The sequence below is a fragment of the Prosopis cineraria genome, unplaced genomic scaffold (genome assembly GCF_029017545.1).
Source record: "Prosopis cineraria cultivar Desert tree isolate PC_DT_omini unplaced genomic scaffold, ASM2901754v1 PC11, whole genome shotgun sequence".
Classification (NCBI taxonomy): Eukaryota; Viridiplantae; Streptophyta; class Magnoliopsida; order Fabales; family Fabaceae; genus Prosopis; species Prosopis cineraria.
The window spans coordinates 15,489,642-15,510,970 of NW_026555342.1; the positions used below are offsets into that span (position 1 = coordinate 15,489,642).

The following is a 21,329-nucleotide window of genomic DNA, read 5'->3' on the forward strand; positions in this document are numbered from 1 at the left end:
ATCAGCAACTGTCATTACCAGGATTAAGCTTGTGATTCTACTTATTTACTTATTCTTTAATTTCCCTAATTTTGGCTTAGCTACAAAACTAACTTAGTAATTAGAATAATATAAATCACACGACCAAAAAGAAAAAGAATAATATAATAGTCATTCTCAAAACTCAAATCTTTCCTAGCTTCATAAATTGTAACATTGAAAAAATAATAATAATCAGCACCTGTCATTACCAGAATTAAGCTTGTGATTCTACTTGTTTACTTATTTTTTAATTTGACCTAAAAATACTTAAATCTAATCTAATTAATATATATAAAAAAAGTGTAATAACATGAGTAGTTTGATCTTTTTTTTAAAAAAAATTATATTGAATAAGTTGATATGTTCTCTTATATGAATGTGCTCTTTATATATTATCACAATCATCAAATATTACATATCTAATAAGTTTTTAAATATAAATATTTTTTATTTAGTTTAGAAAATGTAAAATATTAAAAGTAAAGATGCAAAATTATAAAATTTATATTTATATATTTGAATTTTTCTCAAAATGAAGCGCGCCTCCCTATAATATGGCTCGCTATTTTTGGGTGGGCCAACATTTTGCCTTGGCAAGGCTTAATAAAAGATCAAAGTAAAATCAGAAGAGGACACTTCAAACAAGCATGTATTGGGGAGATTGTTGAGCAGGCCAATGTGCTGTCTAAGTAAAGTCTGAGGAGGGGTCGGAGTCGGATCTAACTATTACGCTTGAGTTAACATGATCAAGTAAAAAAAAAAAAAAAAGTTATCTCGCAACACGCAGCTATATATAGCTTTTGACTTGATTTTTAATTTATTAAAAATTTATTTAGTAAAAATTAATTTAATAAAAGTTAATTATTATGGCAAAATTTATGTTTAACTATATTTTTTAAGAGTCAGTTTGATAAATTGAAAGTTGTTTGGATTATTATAGTAAATGTGTTTTTGAATGTAAAATTACTAAAAAGAACATTAATTTATGATAATTTATAATTTTTATTATACAAATATAATATATTTAAATTTAAAATATTTAAAAAATGTGATAAAAATTTTAAATAACATAAACTTTGATCTATAATACTAAAAAGTTGATATCTAATTATTTGTACTTTTTAATTTGTAATTTTAAAAAATGTGAAAGAGATTTGTAATTTTTATTATACATTAATGCTAAAAATTAACATTATTAAATGTTCAATTTATAATGTTAAAAACTTGATATTTAATTATTATTATTTAAATGATAATTATATTTTTAATGAATTAACTATTTTTTAAATAAATGATAAGAGCTTAAACTTAAGGTAGTATAGCTAAATAACATCCCACTTTTTAAAGTTACTGGATGGAGCTTTTGACTTTCTACATTGGAGCTCATTTTAGAAGTTGATGAAACCTTAAGTCACTTTAGATCATCAAATAAAACTAGAATATAATCGGGAGCATTCTAGGTCATCTCCCAAGAGAGGAATGTATATAGATTATGGTTCAATTGCCCACAAATTAAAAGAATGGTGATGTGATTCAATTATGTCTAGAATGCAAGAATTAAATGTTTGTAATTTCTGATTTAAATGTGTTGATGTAAATGAATGAGATAATGAGCTCAAGTTACAAACGCTTGTGATAATCCTTGAATTTCAAAACTGCAACTACACATGTAATGACAATTAGCTTAATGAAAAGCACTCTAAAACCTTTAAAGTGTTGTGAAACATTGCATCCAATGATCACTATGAATCTAAGCTAAGTGAAGTGAAATTAACAATGTAATTTAGCCTTATTCGTGGCCACTCAATTCAGACCAAATTAAGTGGCAGAAAAACCTCTCAAACCAAATTCATATAAACAAATATGGATATAGCTTGAAATATGAAGAAATCTAAACAAGAATATGAAGAACATATAAGCATATTCAAGAACATTCAATTGAATTCATACATTCCAGAACTGAAATAAAAAATCAAATCTCAATCCAACATCCACAACTTCAATCTAACATGTAATTGGAATCAAAATCATAATCCAACTTGAACAATAATTTTGAATCCTTGAAAGAAAATAGAAGAAATTGCAGAATTAAAATTGCAAATAAAGAAGGCAAATTTGAAATATTTAAATAATAAATTCATCTTCCTTGAAGCCTAATGGAAAATCAGCCTCTCATGTTTTTCTTTTTTAAACCAATCAGACTTTGAACTTGAAAGAGCATCTTGAATCTAGAATTTGTTGCTGAGTATTAGACGAAATCCAAGGCTGGAAATGGAAGGATGTAAAACGAAATTGATGGAGAATGAGGAAGAGAATGACACAAGGTGGAAGCATCAAAGAGAAGAGGTGAAGAACAATTCTGGATAGAGGAAGAACATAAATGAAAATTCAAGAAAATGATAAAGGAAATGAAGGCACAAATTTAGAATGATGGAACTGAGGATGAACACGTGATGAACAAATTTGGACAAAGGCTGAAAGAAAATGAAATTGATGAGAAATTGATGCTAGAAGCACAAACTTGGAGTAGGAATGGAGAAGAACCGGATCTGAAACTTCCAAAACTTGAGGAATGGCATGAATATTAAGGCTGGAGATGAGAGAATTGAGAGAGAATTCAGACCAAGAGAGAGAATAGGGTGTGTAGAATAAGGTCCAAATCTAAAAAATTGGCTTAAGTATGTGTAACTAATTCTGATCTAATGGTGATGATTCCAAGGCTAAGATCTGAATCAGTTATTCCAACTAGATAAAATGAATTAAAATTAAATATTGAATTTGAAAAATTGCATGAAAGTAGCACCTGATGAGCTGGAAATAGAGAACACGAGCAATGTGAACTAATGCATGGACCATGTGACTTAATGCAAGCCATGCTTCAGCTGCCACATCATTTTCCCCTTAGATTCAATTTGAATCACACCTCCCATGCTCCGTTTGGCCTATGATGATGTGTCTCCCATGCTTCCAATGCCCTTAGGTCTAGACTTAATTAATTCCCTCATAATCTGCAATTAGGTGCCATTATTCTCCTTTTCCTTGTTGAAAGTATAACACCAATCACCCTTGATTAATTCTGGAAGTGGATGCCTAAATCAGCTCTTCTCCATCTATACTTGATTTCTCAAATAAGGTTGACTTGACTTGGCTTCTTAGCTCCAAATTTGCTTCTTGACAAATCTAAAAAACAAAAGACGCAAAACTAAATAAATTCTAAGAAGACAATTAAAGAGGAAGGAAATGAGACTTTAAGCTCAAAAATTCAATTAAGCATTTTCAAGTATCAAAGCAACCATCAATTAGCATTATTAGGGTCCATGAAGTTAATATGTGAAACATAACTAAAAACTGAGAAAAAAATCCTAATATGCACTATTTGGTGTCAAAAACTAAGTGTATAACATGTAAAATATGAAGTAAATCAGAAGTCCTTTTTCAAAGTCATTTTACTCTTAAAAATGAATAGCTTTTCACATCTCAAAAGTAAAAAAAATGCTTTTGGAATGCGAAAAATTAATTTACCAAACGATGCTTTAGTCAAACTAAATGTTTAGCTAAAGTTGCTTATGTAATCCATGCATGCATATATGGTTGAGCAAGGATAAGGATGTGATATTATGTGACAACTCAATTGGCATCCAAGATGTCATCTTAGGTAACATCCAAAATGGCAACCTATTTGGCAATCCAATCCTAAATGGCAGCATGTATGGCAATTGAGTAAAGATAATTATGCTCAAGAGGTTATAATATGTGTTGGGAGTTCAAATTACTATATTAAAGACTACATATACAAGTATACACTTGAATGAGGCAAATTGAGCCATAATCACTATATTAAAGGCTCAATAATATGTGTTTGGGTGTACTCTATGTCTTACTCTCTTTTTGAGGTGAAGGCTTCAATCAAAGGGAGAAATGAGCAGTATGCTAAGCAAGTTAATAAAGGACATAGGAAAGTTGTCTTCGAACTTAAAGATTGGGTCTGAGTACATCCAAGGTACTAAAAATCTGACCAGTCATTAAACCAATTAAGGCACTAGATTATAGGTTAGCGATTTAACTGGGGTTAAACTGGGGGTCAAATTGATGGCAAACTGATCATGATTAAAATAATATAATTTAAATAAAAATATATTAATTATAAAAATATTCAACCAAATCCAATATTAATCTCTACTTCAAGATACTAATATGAAAATAATTATAGAAATATAACCACACAAAAGTCTAACAATAATAAAAAATAATAACAGACAAAAACAATCAAAAATGCTAAGCAACAATAGACAAATCAACAACAACATATAATGTACAAACCACTTATTTTGAATTAACAATATAAAGAAGGAAGAGACATAGCAATAAAAAAACTAATGACTAGACGACGAGGAAATTCATTAATAGAGATAGAGGATAGCAATGTTATGGTGAGTTCTGCTTCACGGCAAGTTTTGCTTCATGGCAAGGGAGAGGAGAGTCGAGAGCAACACGAGTTTTGCATCATGATCACAATGAGTTCTGCGATTTTGCTATATAGCGAGTTCTACTCTTCTACTACACAACGAGAGAGATAAAGTTTGAACTAGGAAAGCCAGGAGCGTAGGAGAGCGACAATGGTAGAACGGGCAACGATGATAGTCGATAACCGATGGGTGAGGCTCGATTTGAGCTAGGGCTAGGGATGAGTGTTCAGAGCTGGTGGGTGGGGTACAATCGAATGATTTCAAAATTCAAAAACAAAACAACGAAGCCTTTTTGCCCTTTTGCTTTTTCAATTTTTTTTAAAAAAACCCCCTAAAACATCATATTTTAAGGGTTTTGAAGGGTAAAATAGGAATTTTTTGAGGTTTTAAAGGGCTACATAGGTGACCTAGTTGACTTAGCTAACCCGTCAGGTTATCCGGTTTACATTGGGTTGATCTAGGGTTAGTTGAGTCATATCAGGTCACTCATTGACTGGGTTAGAATGAAAATCAGATCAATGGAGAGGCTAGGTCATCAATTCACAGGTTGACTCGGCCGGTCCAGTTTGGTTTTCTATATAATAGGTACATCTCAAGCCAAAGAGATTTCCAAATTTGAGGAAGATAAAGTTGCATCTAAAAGGCGATGGACCTTTTCAAATGTTGGAATGGATTAATGATAATACTCCTATGAGAATATGTTAGCTACAGTCAATGTTGTAGACTTTCTTTATTCAATACATGTGATTCGAGGATGAATCCTTTTCAGGAGAAAGGGAATGATGAGAATTAAGAGATGAATCAGAATTCAACATTTAGTATTTTTAACTCGTTACAGGGCATTGGAGAACTAACGACTAAATTCAAAGTCAAAAGGATGAAAGAAGCTCTGAATTCATTAATTATGAATGTTCTAAATGATCAAGTTGGTGACTTGGTGTTAAACTTTTACATGCACAATACTGCTAGGACAAAAAGATTTTTCAAACCTAATGACAATAATTTTTCTAATTAGTTGGAACCAATTTAAATGAAACCAGTTTGTATAATCAATTTAGAAAATAACTTTTTTAACTAGTTTAGAAGTTCTAAATTGGTTGTGCCATGAACTTTAGAGGTTAACTTGGAGATTATACCATAGACAAAAAAAAAATTATAAGCGGCACAAAATTTGAGCCCAAAATTTTGTTACAAAGATGAACTTGGGTGCCATGGAAGAGAAGACAAGGGTGTCATGGATATGGGATGGAATCTTTAATTAGTCTATGATAATTTAAGATGGAAGGTTGAAATAGTTGAGAGTATATATATCAATATCATGAATCATCCCAAATGGTGGCCCATGATATTAGATTGTCAATCAGAATATACTACCCGCGAAAGATCTTATCAAACAAAAACATTTGAAATTTAATGGTCGGATTTTAGACGTAGGAAGCTATGAAATGGGTGGTCTTAGCTGTCAAAAAGAAAGAAATCAGTGGTCTTAATCATATGAACAAAAGAGAACAAGAAGGAGGATATAAATCCTAGTAAAACTCAAAAAAATAGTGTAGAAGAAAGAGATGGGAAATTAAGAATTAAGAAACTGTTATCCAGAATGCTATCCATATATTCAAATTCTGAGTAATCCCACTCTCAACAAATGTGAAAGTTATTTTTTGGAATCGACAACTGGTACATTCCTCGTTCTATCGGATTTGAAGGACAGTTGGAAAGCTTTAACTATAATAATTAATATATGTTTAGTTTTTAATTTGTTAAAAGTCTGTTTGGTGCAAATTCATTTGATAAAAATTAATTATTATAACAAAATTTGTATTTGAATATTTTTTAAAAAATCAGTTTAGTGCACTGAAAGTTATTTGAATTATGATAGTAAAATGTATTTTTAAATGTACAATTATAAAAAAAAATACTGATTTATGATGATTTATAATTTTTATTATACAAATATATAATATATTTAAAATATTTAAAAATGTGATAAAGATTTTAAATAACATAAAACTTGATCTATAATGTTAAAACTTTGATCTCTAGTTATTTATACTTTTTTAATTTGTAATTTTAGGAAATGTGATAAAGATTTATAATTTTTATTATACATTAATTTTAAAAATTAACATGATTAATTATTCAATTTATAATGGTAAAAATTTGATACCTAATTATTATTATTGAAATGATAATTATAGTTTTAATGAATTAATTGATTTTTAAATAAAAGAATAAGAGATTAAACTTGAGGTAGTATGGTCAAATAATATTTATTTTTTAAATTTACTTTTCAAAAGTTTCGAATAGTTATATTTTTTAAATTCACTTTCAGCCATTATTTAAATATGCTTTTAAAATATGCTTTTTTATAAAATATTTTATTCAAATAATTTTTAACATTTTAAAATAAAATTTTATTTTTTAAATGTAAAACGCAAGCAAATCAAACGAGCCTTTGCTTGCTCTACAACGGGCCTTTTATTTTTGTCCAATCAAATGTTCATTTCTTCAGTTTGTTCATTTCTTTTGGGTGTTTATTTACTGAAACCTTTGTATTCTCGTTTCGTAGACGGACAGCTCAAAATACCATAACATTTGTAATTACCGCAATGTGACCTTGGTATTTTTTTCCTCTTCTTTTCGTTTGTGGTGTTTATTTTTATAATATTTCTGTTTTCATTGAAAAAAATACAAATTTTTAATAAGTAAGGATGCATTAATTTCTGGCATCATTTTTCAATAATCTTACCAAGATAAAAAATAATGAGAAATCTTGTAAATCTAAAATAAAAAATATTAGCGCGTAAACCTAAATATTAAAACAATATCTTATATCATTGCATAACATTATTTTTAGAAACTATTCAAAATAATAAAAAAATATTTTTCTCAAATTTTGATTATTTTTAAAAATTTAAATGAACATCATATAATTTCACAAAACATTTTTTTTCTCAAAAGATATATTTTTCATGAAAAAAACTTAAACAAATGATAGTTTCAAATTGAAACTCATTTTTTTTTGGTGATATGAAATTCATTTTAATAATAAATTATGTATGTAAGAGTGTGGAATGACCCAATAAAAAGAGATATTTATGAGAATCATTTTATTATTTTTTTTGGCCAAAATTTTATTATTTAAGCCAGTTTATGTTTTCTTTTAAATCCAATTCATTAGCACTTTTATTTACTCCCTCCTTTTAAAATTTAAAAATATAAGATATTTTTTAAAAATTAAATGTTTAAAAGTATAAAATATTTTTAATTTTTTAATATGTAATCATTATTTTTTTTTAAGTGTTCTTATTGATTAATAATTTTATATTTATTATAAATTTTTTTATAGAGATAAATATAAAAAATAAAATTAATTTAAAAGTAAATAATTATTTTATTAACAAATAAAATTTAATTAAAAATATTTTTTAATGGAAGGTATTAAATATACAAAATTTAAATCCTCAAAATATTATATACATACGGAGGCCAAAGCTTGACATCTCTCTCACAGTGGATCTGAGACAGCTCCAGTTTTGATCTAAATCCAAGTCCATATTGCAGTGATTGGAACCTCCAATATCTGTAACTCGTTTCCGTTTTTCTGTAATCGCCGACGGAAGAGAGCATAGGTGTCAGCCATGGACGCTTTGAGGAGACAAGCCAGCAAGTTCAAAGAGCAAGTAGCCAAACAACAACAGGTAATTTTTTGTGCAACGATTCCTTCATGCTCTGTCTGGCTAGCATTCTGATGATGAATCATATATTATGCATTTCGAGAAGGAAAGAAATTGATTTTTCAACTTTTTAGTGCTATACTGCCGTAGGTTCCTTGGGTTCAGAATTTTTTACTCGGTCAAGCCTGAATTCGCATGAAGTCGGGTAATGGTTTGAGAGAATATGATGAATTTGAGCATTTGAACTCTTTACATATTCTAAATATCTAACAAAAGCATTTGAAGATGGGCTATAGATATTTCATGTGTGTTCTTCTTGCATCCTTTTCTTCCCACAAGGTGGGTTCGGAATAGTATGGGCGGCAAGATTGGCCTTTATCATGACAGAAGATGACGAGTTTTAGCATTTGAATTCCTGTTTCTTACTCTAAAGATCTCCAAGAATGCATTGAAGATGGGTTTCTACTTTGTTTGATGCTACTTAAGCGAATTCAACTGTAGTTCCGATGCTAAAATTCTGTTTGATCTAAAATTTTCCAAGAATGCTTTAAAGAAAGATTTGTTTGATGCTGCCGTGGTCGAGTAAACTTTAGTGAATATGCAGCAATTTCTTTTGCACATTCTGACCATTACTAAATTATGTTATTGGCAGTGTTTATTGACAATCCTTTGTATGATTACATATCATCTGGTGGGACTTAATGTTTTTCCCCCTCCTTGTCATGATGCAAGTTTCTGCTTTCAACGCATATAATTCAGTGCTTTTTGGCGTGGCCCTCTGTATCTTATTTGCCGTGGGATTTAATTTAATTCGTTTATTTGTCAGGCTATGATAAAGCAGTTCAGCACCAGCGGTTATGAGAGATCAGATGTCATGGTCATTGATGAGGTTGAAATGCAGAGACATCAACAACTAGAGAAATTGTACAGGTCCACTCGTGCAGGAAAGGTAGTGTTTTCTGTTTACTGTTTGTATTGGTTAGATTGATCATCAACTAGATTTGCTGAATTTTGAGTTGAGGGTCACATGAGTGAGTAAACATAATTGAAGCGGCCAGCTTTATGAATCCATGTTAGTGTATCTAGCTTGGCTCTGGTGCTCTATCGAGGAATTTCAAAGCATGCCTTTCAATAATCATTTTTGAAATTGAAACTGATGCATAAATCCTTTTCCTTGTTCATTCGACATAAAGCATGTTCCAGGGATAACAAGGGAGCATTGGTGGCTACAAGATCAGCCACTCTATCTCGGTGATCAAGGAGAATGACAGGAAAGTAATTAAAACAAAATCAGAAAAATAATATCTAAAATATGTTGCCTACAAATAAGGGTGAAGGTAGAGAATTCAAAGCTGTAGAAGAGTCAATGAGATGAACCTGATATTAGGCTTCTGAGTCATCGACAATTTTCAAATATTTTGGCTTCTTTAGGCGTAGTTCTGAGATTAGTCACGTAGGTGTTCAATTGCTGGAAATTGGGTTGGATTAACATATCAGCCCAACTTTGATGAGGCACCATTCAGATTTGAAGTGAATCCAACCAACTTATGAAGAAGGTAAAATTGTAAACCAACTGTGGTTATTCAAGAGAACATATCTTCATATTTGACCTTCCCTACTCTGTAATGGAATTGAATAAGAATGCATATTAATCTGGGGAAACTTCTTAGAATTGCTCACACATGGTTCTTCTCTTTTCTCTGTTTTGCTTTCCCAGTCTGGGATTTCATCTCTTTATTACAAGTTTTTCCCCAACTTAAGTTGAAGATATCTTATAGTAGAATCTGAGTTATATGTACATGCATATATTTGTATAATTGCTGGATCTAATTATGCTTATTCTATAGTTCCTATAAATCCTAATTCTTGCCATTTCATTTTTGGTTTTAATCAACGTTGATTTCTTATTTACATAACAATCAGTCTTTTCTAAAATCACACTACAGGTTGGTGGCTCTCCCTCCTCTCTGTGCCGTATAGGGTCATGAAAACTAGGTGTAAATCCAAGCTAGTATGGTCAATCTCATCTAGAGCATCACTCAACATTATAGATTGAATCACACTCGTACAAATAGCTGCAGTTCCTGAACAATGATTGCAAAGTTGTGTCTTTTTCTTGTCTTGTGGGCCAGGGAGATTCTTTGATAGACTAAGCCAATGTGATATAGTCATTTGTTTGTGTCAAAAGTAGGGTGCACTGAAAAGAAACCTGACATATTCATGAGCTGTCAAGAGTTGGCCAGTTTACTTAAATAAAAATAAATCACTAGGCCGAACAGACTAACTTAAATAAAAATGAACCTTGCACCTAGCCACCCCTTTGTTAATAATCAATTTTGCTTTACCACCATAAAAAACTAAACTTGGGGATATAAAGAGCTGATTATGGTGTTAGTGTTGCTTCTTTGTCCCTTTAATCCCTATTGGAATCCCTGTAGCTATAAAAATTGTCATTTGCATTGTTCTTGAATAATCATCTTCCTTCGAGTATATATGATTCTGGCTTGATCGTCTGCAGCATCCTAATTAATAAATTATACACCAAAAACAATATATACCATGCTAACTATTTTCTGTGTTAGCAGCACATCATTGGCTTCATAAATAATATAATTAAATGGCTTCATGGTAAACCAAAGAAAACTGCAGAGTTTTTCCCACTAATTTGAGTGCAAGCTTCTTTAAGCAAATCCTATAGTGCTTGTCAGTTTACAGCGTTGATGAAATTCTCACAGCACAGTTTTCATGCTGAATTAAGAAAAATATACATAAAAGGAACTGGCCAACAAAAACTGTACAAAGTAACTTATCTGTTTGAATGATTGGAGTGCTTGTCTGTGCTCTGGCTGCGCTGCTGTTTCTTATTCTTTTCAGTGTGATGGGTAAACGTTTTAACAGAAGTAGGTTGAGTCAACAAATCTAGGTGCGCTTTGTCTACCCATGAGCTCTATGTGAGCCTAACCTTAAGGGAGTTAGTAAGGGAGGGCAAGGAAGATTGGCAGAAGGTGGTAAAACATAAAAGTTGATGTAAGATTTTTGGTAAATATGACTGTGTAGTGTGTAGCCTTTGTGAACATCACTTGAAGTAGGAGTTATTGTAAAGAGTTTGTCAAGTAAATATTATATTTATTGATGGTTGATTTTTATTTTCTTGTTGGCTTTCTATTTTCTTGATTTGTGTGATACTATTTTCTTTTTTCCTTTTGAAATTGGTGTGATACTATTTTCTGATCCAGGATTTTCAAAGGGAAATTGTCAAAGCAGCAGAGACGTTTACAGCAATGGGTTATAAGCATATTGAAGCAGGTGATTTGTTTTTCTCATGTGAATGTAGTTCACGCTTAACACTCATGATGGTATACAGTTTGGAATGAGAAGCACCTTGCAACTTTGTAAAATGACTTATACTTTTTGAGCAAACATTATGAACAATCTCCATGGTAGACAGGAACGAAGCTTTCTGAAGATTGCTGTAGATATGGAGCAGAGAATAGCAGTGACAACATATTGGCTAAGGCTGCATCAGTATATGGCGATGCTCGCAAACATGTTGAAAAGGAGCAAGAAGAATTCAATCAGCTTCTGTCTTCACAGGTTGCCTTTTCATATGTTTTCCATTTGTATAGTTGTTAATTATTAATGCAATTTGAAACACCGTTGATTGACCTCCACTCTACCCTCTCCACTTACCACTTCCCCCAAACCTGTTCTAAATTTTCATCACCCTCATTCCCTCCAACAAGGGTGGAAATCAAAATGCAAATAAATGAGGCATTTTAGGCCTTGAAGCTAGAGGGGATTTCTTTGTTACTTACATCTTATATTTCGACAAAAAAAAAGCCCTTTTTTGGCACTTAAGAGATGGCTTCATTATCAATTTGATTCTTCAGAATGTTTGTACCACTTTAGTACATGAAACTTTTAATTTCTTCTTTGTTAAAAAGGGAAAAAAAAACTTGGAATTCCTTCCAGTTCCACCCTTTAGGGGTGCTAAAATGATAATGACGCAATCTTTAAAGGATAAAAAATTATGTGCAGTTGGAACAAAATTATGCTCACGTACTAAAGCAGTACAAAAGCAACTATAGACTAAAGAGTAATGACTTCATTTTTTGAACAATGACTGACAGGATTTTGTCTGATATCTTTTTTTAAATCTATCAGAACAACAGCATGAATCCTATGTTCTTACTTTCCAGGTTTTAGATCCCTTAAGATCAATGATCCATGGTGCACCTTTGGAGGATGCTCGCCATCTTGGTCAGCGATATAGTCGGATGAGACAAGAAGCGGAGACACAAGTAAGTCAAACGTTGGAATGGTTCCTCAATCTCTACACTTAACCTAATAACCAGTAGCTTTGGTCCAAGGGGAACTTCCTGTATTATCTGTGGCATGGAGTGTGCAGTAAATTGTGGATTCTTTTCTCTGTTTGGCACATTCTAGTAACCAGAAAGAAAGATTTATATGCTAGGCTATGTTAGGTCATCATCTTTGCAACTTGATTTGGTTTTAAAATTCCAATCAGAGGGAAGAGATATCTAGAAGACAAGCACGTGTAAGAGAGGCTCCAACTGCTGAAAATGTTGCAAAATTGCATGCTGCAGAAGCAAAGATGCAGGAGCTAAAAGCAAATATGGCTGTTCTGGGTAAAGAAGCTGCAGCTGCATTGGCTGCTGTCGAGGCACAACAGCAAAGATTGACATTCCAGAGACTTGTTGCCATGGTATGCTTACACATGAACATGATTGATAACATAAAACTTGGGTAAATCACTCTCCCCTTCTGTGTTCCTCCCCTTTGTGATAATTAGTCTCTCCCTTTCCTCAAACTTAAAAAGCAACCAACAAATTGGCCCAATACCCAAATCACAAAATTGATGTTTTATAAGTGAACATGCGACTTATGAAAGCATGTATTTCTTATGATTTTTATGCCAATATTTTTCTTAAATAGAATAAATTAAATATATCTATTTTTTCTTATTATATTATAATAGTGCTTATGTTGATTAACTATTTACACAACAGACATGGTGTTGTTGTGAATTAAATATTATCTTTTAAGAATGATTCTACCTTTTTCTAGATTTAAAGAAGTGGTTGGGTTATGTTTAGAGAAGTACTTACATAGTTATTTTGAGTTTTAATCATTTGAGGGTATATTGGTCAAAATGGGTAAAAATTGTAGTTTATCTTCCCTTTTTTTGCTCTCAATACAACTATCTTGTATATGGTACATTGGGTTAGACTTAAACATTGTTTGGTCCAATTGTGGGTGACTTTCCCAATGCGATTTTCTATATCCATAAGGCTCAAGTTTTTGACCTTGCTTCAGAGCAATTGAATCTTTTCCACTTGATCTAAACACTGTCAGTGTAGTTTATCTTTTGGTTTTAAAAGAGGGGGAGTAATATCTTAAAATAGAGGTTAGGGTTGTATGATTAAGCTGATTGCCATGGAAGGACGTGTAATTTATCCTTACATAATTATTTTGAATTTTGATTATATAGATTGTGTTTTTGCTTTTGTAGGTTGAAGGGGAAAAAACTTTTCATGCAAGAGTTGCAGCCATTCTTGGTGAAATTGAAGCTGAGGTGTGAACCAGATTTACTAATCTTTATTTTTTTCCATAAGTGTTTATATGATTGTATCACTTCCGTTTTTCTTCCTGTTCTTTGAGCTGTGTTAACTATCATAATAGCAATAAAATTTCTTGTCGTTGGAACATTGCCTCAGATGGTTTCAGAGAGACAGAGGAAAGAATCTGCCCCTCCAGTGGTTTCTGAGAATGGCTCCACAAAAACAATGTATTTCTTGGCTGAAGTATGCTGCCTTATCTTCCTTTATTTTTGCCTCTTGCAAGTTCCTAGATGATATGTGACTGTTGTTTTATTTTTTACATAAAATTTGCATATTAATTCATTGCTGAATAAAACACAGCCCTAAAATATCAATGGAGCTTAAATTTTATTTCTATTAGATAATGGTTGCCCTTTTTTCCCCTTTGGGAGGGGGAAGGGGGTTGGGTCTTTGGGGGTACATCCAACATAAGTTTCCTTTAGGGACGAAAGATCGTTCAATTCAGCGATGGTGGACAATGGTCAATGATGGGGATAGGGGTTCTTGGGCTGCTTTGGTAGGGTTCTGGATTCTCTCTTACCTCATTGAATTTTTTTTTCTTTCCTTTTTCTTTTTATTAGATTCTTTTTCTTCTCCTTTCTTTTGATTCTGCAACTATCATTTCAAACTTTCAAGCCTACTTCTCCCTCGACAGCCTTCCCTAGTAACGGAATAGTGGAGGCTACTGACCATTACTTGTTTTGTGTTTCCACTGCAAGAGCTTTTTTTCCCTGAAAAATGGAAACAACCTCTAATTGAGTGCTTCCATAGTGACAAATGAGTTACGTGATTTAGGTGCTGAAATAATTTATAGTAATACCAATCAGTTTTTAGTTGCTAAAATATAGGAAGCTGAGGGATTCTAATTCTAAAATAATAACGGGGTGTAAAGATAATATTTTTTTTATGCTCATGAAAAGATAATGTTAACCATGTATCAATTGTTGCAGGTAATGCATCCATTTACTGCTACAGCAGATAAGGAGCTGAGCTTGGCAAAGGGTGACTTTGTTGTTGTGCGAAAGGTAGGTTTTCATGTCACTCTGTATATATATATATATATATATATTCTCCATGTGAACCTCCTCCAATAGTGAAGAATATTGGCAAATACATTTATCAGCACTGATAAGATCTCATTAGAATTTAGCAGTTAAATTTCCTTGGGGATAAATAATACTATGATAAGTGATCGCATGGAAAGTTCTCAAGTTGCAACTGCTTTTCCAAAATTACCAAAAGAGGAATAAGGAAAACCTCATAGTAGAACCAGTGAAATACTTGTCTTAGCATTGTATGTGTAAATGTATACACCTTCAGAGTGTTTTTCTTTTTATTTGAATGAAGGGAAGGAAAAGAGGTACCATGAGTCAGTGGCAGAGGTCTGATGCATATTTAGACATTGGTTTGCCAATTCTCTGACGGATGAAATCAATCTCTTTGCTGCTCAGATTTGTCATTTTTTCCACTGATGCTCCTCCCAGCCCTAAATTGTGTGTTTGGAATCACTCGCATCAGCTTTTTATTCTACAAAACTAGGCTACATTTATGTACAAATGGAGTTACCATAGAAAACTATTTGCAGACATTTCAGGGAAATCCGTTTCTATGGTATAAAACACAGTATAAACAAAACAAATTCATCCTATGTTGTATCTTGTCAACAATTGTTTTTTTGGTGACTTGAAGATAGTTTGGATCCAAAATCATCACCCACTCTTTACTACATCCTTATTGCTTGAACTAGCAGGTTGCTACTTGCTTGACAATTTTTGCTTTTAGTAGCCATAATGATGACATGGATTTACTTCATTAGTTGGATCCTACCTTTAGCTCTGCCTTGATGCTCATTAAAGTTTTAAAAAATTACCCAGGTGACCGCAACGGGATGGTCAGAAGGAGAATGCAATGGAAGAGCAGGGTGGTTTCCTTCAGCATACGTGGAGAAACGCCAGAGAATTCCCTCCACCAACATGCCTGGTGAAGTTTACTAGGTGCTTATTTCTTGTGTCCTCATAACTTCTGTTAGCCATCCCTTTGGGTGTCTTGTATTATTGCTTAGAGATGAGCAAGTAGGTTGGGGATTGCAGAGGAGAATGGAGCTTAGATTGAAGTGTTATTCTTTCATTAGTGTGAGTGAGTTTGCATGAGGTGTCAAGCTCAAACTTTCACTGTCTTGTATTAAAGGTTGTTCTTTGTTAGCATCTCCCTTTGCATCATAGCCCAGACACCTTTTTTTTTTTTTTTTTTGGGTTTTTCCTTTGCTGTAATTGATTTCAGTGTATTTGTATTTATTGAAGCCAATTTCAAACAACAAAGCGAGTTCTAGGTCTTTTATCAGGGTAATTACTTGAGCTTTGAGAATCTGGTTATATGCAGAAAGATGTAGAGATTTATCTATTTTCTGTGGAGATCTATCATTTTTTTTTTCGCATTTTATTTTAGAGCAAATTATTTAAAATTCCCTTGAGGTTTTCAAGCTTGAAACAACAAAACCTGTGGCCCAAAAAAAAAAAAGGAAACAAAATCAAAATACAAGAAGAAAGAGTCAGTGCCTTTTTGGTGATAAAAGTAAAAACTATTCAAATTTCGTATTTTCTGAAACAAGGAAATAATAATTTTGCAATTGATTTTAATTAACGTCTAATATTTTCATCTTAATAAAAATTTCATATAATAAAAAATTCCGTTTGTGTAATTTTTATTAAATTACGCACATGTATTTTGATTAACCCTCTTAACCTTAATGCATAAAAAGAAAAAATTAGGTGCATATAATTTTTATAAATTTCGTGACTAAGCATTGTAAAATTATATTGCTCAAAATTTTAGTACTTGTGCTTTAAAATAATAGCAAATACATTTAAAAGACATTATTCATGTGTGTGTGTGTGAATTTTTTTTCTTATATAGCATGTATGTCGTATTTCTTTAAAAGACAACCCAGCAAATTTTCTCGTCTAGAATAATACTTTAGCTTTAGCAGCAGACATTAGCATTATGCTCACTTGGGTGTTTTTTTTTTTTTTGTTTTTTTTTCTTGTTTTAACAAGGTATAGATCTTACAAAAAAAGAAATTGAAAAAAGACATTAGTATCCAAAAAGAGAATTATGTAATTTTTTTTTTGGTTAAAAATTATGTACTTTTTCTTTTGGAAAAAGGGGCAAGGGCATGGATTCTAGAATTAGGAAACCGGGCCTTTCTAGTGGGTTAGCCTGCCATTGGCGGTTTGGGTTGAAAAAGTGAACTCGTTTTTAAAATGAGGTGAGCTAGCTGTGAACCACATATTTTTTTTTTTTTTGTAAGCATTGAAAATCAGATTGAACGAGTTAAAATATTAATTTAAAGATTAATCATTAAAATTATAATAAAAATATATTATAAATAAAATATTTTATTATATTGATGAAAATAATAATTTAACAATTTAGTGGTTGAACTGGCTTGGTTGACTCTAATTTCTTGAGTTTTGGAGCAGCGGATTTTTCAAATTCAGATGAAGGGCTAGGATACGTTTGGTTTAAAAATTATAAAATGTAGTTTGAAAATTAGGGACTTAGCTGCTGAGTCTAGCCAACCCATCTAACCAAATGCCTAACTATGATGCATGCATGTCGATACATATGCAATGCTTCAATATTTTTATTTTTAAAAATATAAGATCTGATATGTTTTCGATACATATACATACATACATACATATATATATATATATATATATTAAAAATAATAAAAATAAAATATAATTTTAATTTAAAAATATTCAAAATAACATATAGTCCTATAAAAATAATGTAAAAAAAACACAACTATTATTTATACTTTTATTTTATTTATATCTAATTTCCTATCACTTTGTCTTTGCTAATGGTTCTCCATCTAGGATTTAAATGTCAAGAGATTATACTCTTAACTTTTTTATAGTTAAAAAATTATAATGTATATTTTTATTATATCTAAAACTTATTTTTTTAAGGAAAATTGAGTCTGATTTTAAAAGTAAATTACAAAAATATATTAATAAAAAAGATTAGTACTGTAATATTTAATTTCTTAAAAATAATATTAAAATATCGATTGTAAAGTATCAATTCATAGTTTAAAAATATCAAATACATATTAAAAATAAAATTTTTTAAATTAAAAAATAATATTTCAATAGTTTAGAAATCCGTAGTAAGAGAATACCAGTAAGACACGACACCGATACGTGATATAATTTGAACTATCAGCGTCCATCTTACAAAATCATTTCAACAAACCTGACGGGCCCTAAGTTCTGTTTTGAATCAGCGTGGATTTCTGCTAGCGGCCACCAGCTTCTTTGTCGTTGAGCACTCACTGAGTGAAGTAAGAGAAATAAACGGTTAGGGTCAGAGAAACATCGAGCAGGAACACCATACCCAATGCTGATTCAGACCCTAAGTTAGCATTGTTGAATCAGGCTCAGCCAAGACATCACTCTCAGCCATAAATTTCTTGAATCTCATACCCAATGCTAACTCAGACCTCGTGGGGAGCTCTACTCTGCTGTCAAATTTTATAAATTTTGCACTTAAGATACGAGGTCCAGTTCTGTTTTAGCCTCGTACTGGTGACTAGCAAGGTTCAAACACTGCGACCAAGTTTTTACTAAGTTTTCAAAGAACCCTATCGCTTTCCTGCCAATATCTGTCTGAAAAATCCGATACACGCAAAGTCTTCGCGAAATATAGGGCCTGTTTGATATGTCTCTATGATATTACTGTGAGAACAGGTGCTTTATACAGTAAAAATGATAATAAACTTTTTTAAAAATATATAAATAAAAATTTAATTTTTTAAAATATCATAATTTTTTAAAGTTTTTATGAACTTTTTTATTATTAATAAATTTATATAAATTATTAAATTATCTTTGTTGAAAATAAATGATTCATAATTTTTGCTTAAATATTCATAATTTTTCTTTTTATATTTGTAATAATACAACCATAAATAAAAAATTAACATATGAAATTATAATTTGTTATTACATTATTGTGAATGTAAAAATAATTATAAATATTTAAACAAAATTTGTGAATAATTTATTTTTAATAATTGTAATTTATATAAATTCATTAATGATAAAAAATATTTAAAAATTTTAGAAAAATTATTACATTTTGAGAAACTAATGTATTATTTATACATTTCAGAGGGATTATATTATTATTTTTTTCTTTTATATAACATATTCTGAAAAAAAATGATGACAATAATATTTTTTTTATTTTTCTTTGTTCTTCAGAACCATAATCCAAAAAAACTTAAAAGATATTTTTATTTTTTATTTTTAAAAATAATATTTTATTTTTTTAGTTTTCAAAATATTTTTTAAAAACATGTTATCAAATAAATTTTTTATTTATTTTTTTTGTTTTGAAAGATAGAAAATTATTCCCAAAACATATTGTCAAATAGCGCGTAATAATCCTAGTGATTCTATCACTGGCCACCTTTGCCAAGAGAAGAAATTTAAGAAAGCCATTGATATCTTAAGTGAACAAAAGCGAGAGAAGGAAGCGATTCAGTTGCTCGGTCACATTTATCGACCTTCTTCTGTAATATACTCAATGCTTATTCAAGTATGTCTTCAGCATCGAGCTCGTGACGAGGACAGGAGATTCCATCGCTTTCCTGCCAATATTTCCATTAAGAAGTATAGACTGACACACACTGCAGATCATTATGCATGTGTTATTGATTTGTTGGCAAGATATGGACGATTCAAAGAAGCAGAGAATATCATTTATAAAATGCCTATAAAGCCAAGTAAATTTCTTCTAGCATCCTTACTTGGAGAATGCAGATACATGGGAACCTTCAATTGGCTGAACGAGCAGCAAAAGCATTGTTTGATATAGAACCAGAGAATTCAGCCACCTATATCAATCTGGCCAACATTTATGCTGCCGCTGGTATGTGGGGTGAGGCAGCGAAGGTTAGAAAGGCTAGGGATGTTAGTGGGATAGTGAAGCTACTTGGTAAGAGTTGGATTAAGATAAAAAGACAAGTGCATGCATTCCTAGTTGGTGACACGTCTCACCCAAGATCAAATGATATACTTGAGTTCTTGGGGGAACTCTTTAAGAGAATGAAAGAGGAGGGATATGTCACGGACACAAACTTTGTGCTACATGATGTGGAGGAGGAGCAGAAGGAGCAAAACCTTTCCTACCACAGTGAGAAACTTGCTGTTGCTTTTGGAGTCATTTCAACTCCACCAGGAACACCAACCAAAGAACTTGTGTAGACTGTCACACTGCTATCAAATAAGCCTCCAAGATTGTTCAAAGAAAGATGATTGTGAGGGACTCAAATCGGTTTCATTGTTTTGATGATGGAAACTGCTCATGCAAAGACTATTGGTAATTCAATAATATTGTTACTCGTCAGTGACAAATAGAGCTGATTTAAGGGTGGTCGATTATCTCGCATATTTAGATATATGATGTTGTTGCACATTTTCTATTACAACTCATTGCTTAAGTAGATATTTTTTTGGTCAATTGTTTAAGTAGAGATGATATTAGTGTTGTATATCATCTCACACACTATAATTTATCTTATTTTACAACAATGAAATCAGGATTTTCTATCACATCAACTTTCCTTGACATCTAAATTTCTCCGTTAAATAAATGCATTGGTTACAAATTATTAGTTTAAACAAATCTTTTGGTCTTCTTTGATACCATCTGATAATTAATAATCTTAACATCATTTCATCTATTTGAAAGATATAAGCGTGGCCGCCATGAGTTTTTCAAAACCATAGAATCCTTACGAACATTTATAGGATTGAAATTTTCCTAAATTCCTCTGTTTGATGGAATTGCTCCTCTTATTTATTCTATTATCAATTATGAAGTGCTTGTGAATGTTGTCACTTCAAGGTTTGCATGCATTAAGGGTAGGCCCCTAGTCTATTCAAGAATTCATCCATTTGTGCTATTTGGATCTATCAGACACAAGTATTGAAAGTTTGCCTAGTTCAATATGTAAGTTGTATAATTCACAGACATTGTTGCGATTTTGTCAGTCTCTTAAGATGCTACCAAACAACACGCAAGATCTTGTAAATCTTTGCCATTTGGATCTGTCCTCATACAATCTACAAACATTGAAGTTGGAATCCCGTTGGAATCTGCCGATGTTACCAAGTGATATGCAAGATCTTTTAAACTTGTGGCATCTTGATGTTTGAGGCACTGGTTTGAAAGAAATGCCAAGGGGAATTGGGTAAATTAAAAGATTTACAATTTTTGAGTGATTTCGTTGATGGTAAAGAGCTAGGCATCATGATTGGAGAAGTGGGAGAAATGTCAAACTTGAAGGGTGAGATTGCAATTAGTGAATTAGAGAATGTCAAGAATGAAAACAAAGCCTATGAGGCGAGATCGATGGAGAAGCAGCACATTATGGATTTAACATTAATATGGTTGGTGTTTAGAGACGTCGAAGATACAGTAACAGATATTTTGGACAAACTTCAACCTCATTGGGATTTAGAAGAACT

General features: G+C 31.5%; 1 protein-coding gene across 2 annotated transcripts; it reads left to right on the forward strand.

Moving 5' to 3' along the window:
- The first annotated feature begins 7,982 nt into the window (after positions 1-7,982).
- On the forward strand, positions 7,983-16,185 carry LOC129287244 (SH3 domain-containing protein 3-like). Of its 2 annotated transcripts, XM_054923434.1 has the most exons (10): positions 7,983-8,188; positions 8,991-9,113; positions 11,401-11,470; positions 11,613-11,758; positions 12,364-12,465; positions 12,693-12,890; positions 13,698-13,760; positions 13,903-13,989; positions 14,736-14,810; positions 15,660-16,185. In XM_054923434.1, the coding sequence occupies exons 1-10, from the start codon at positions 8,129-8,131 to the stop codon at positions 15,777-15,779; spliced, it is 1,044 nt and encodes a 347-aa protein (XP_054779409.1). In that variant the 5' UTR covers positions 7,983-8,128; the 3' UTR covers positions 15,780-16,185. The 2 variants fall into 2 exon arrangements, with proteins under 2 accessions (XP_054779409.1, XP_054779410.1); XM_054923435.1 differs by lacking the exons at positions 7,983-8,188; positions 8,991-9,113 and adding an exon at positions 9,359-9,720.
- Positions 16,186-21,329: the final 5,144 nt, after the last annotated feature.

Excerpts from the sequence above, each read along its gene's own strand:
- LOC129287244 (XM_054923434.1), top strand. The coding sequence starts at position 8,129 with ATGGACGCTTTGAGGAGACAAGCCAGCAAGTTCAAAGAGCAAGTAGCC. Across the intron at positions 12,466-12,692 it reads GACAAGAAGCGGAGACACAA|AGGGAAGAGATATCTAGAAG; the intron begins GTAAGTCAAACG and ends AATTCCAATCAG. Across the intron at positions 12,891-13,697 it reads TCCAGAGACTTGTTGCCATG|GTTGAAGGGGAAAAAACTTT; the intron begins GTATGCTTACAC and ends TTGCTTTTGTAG.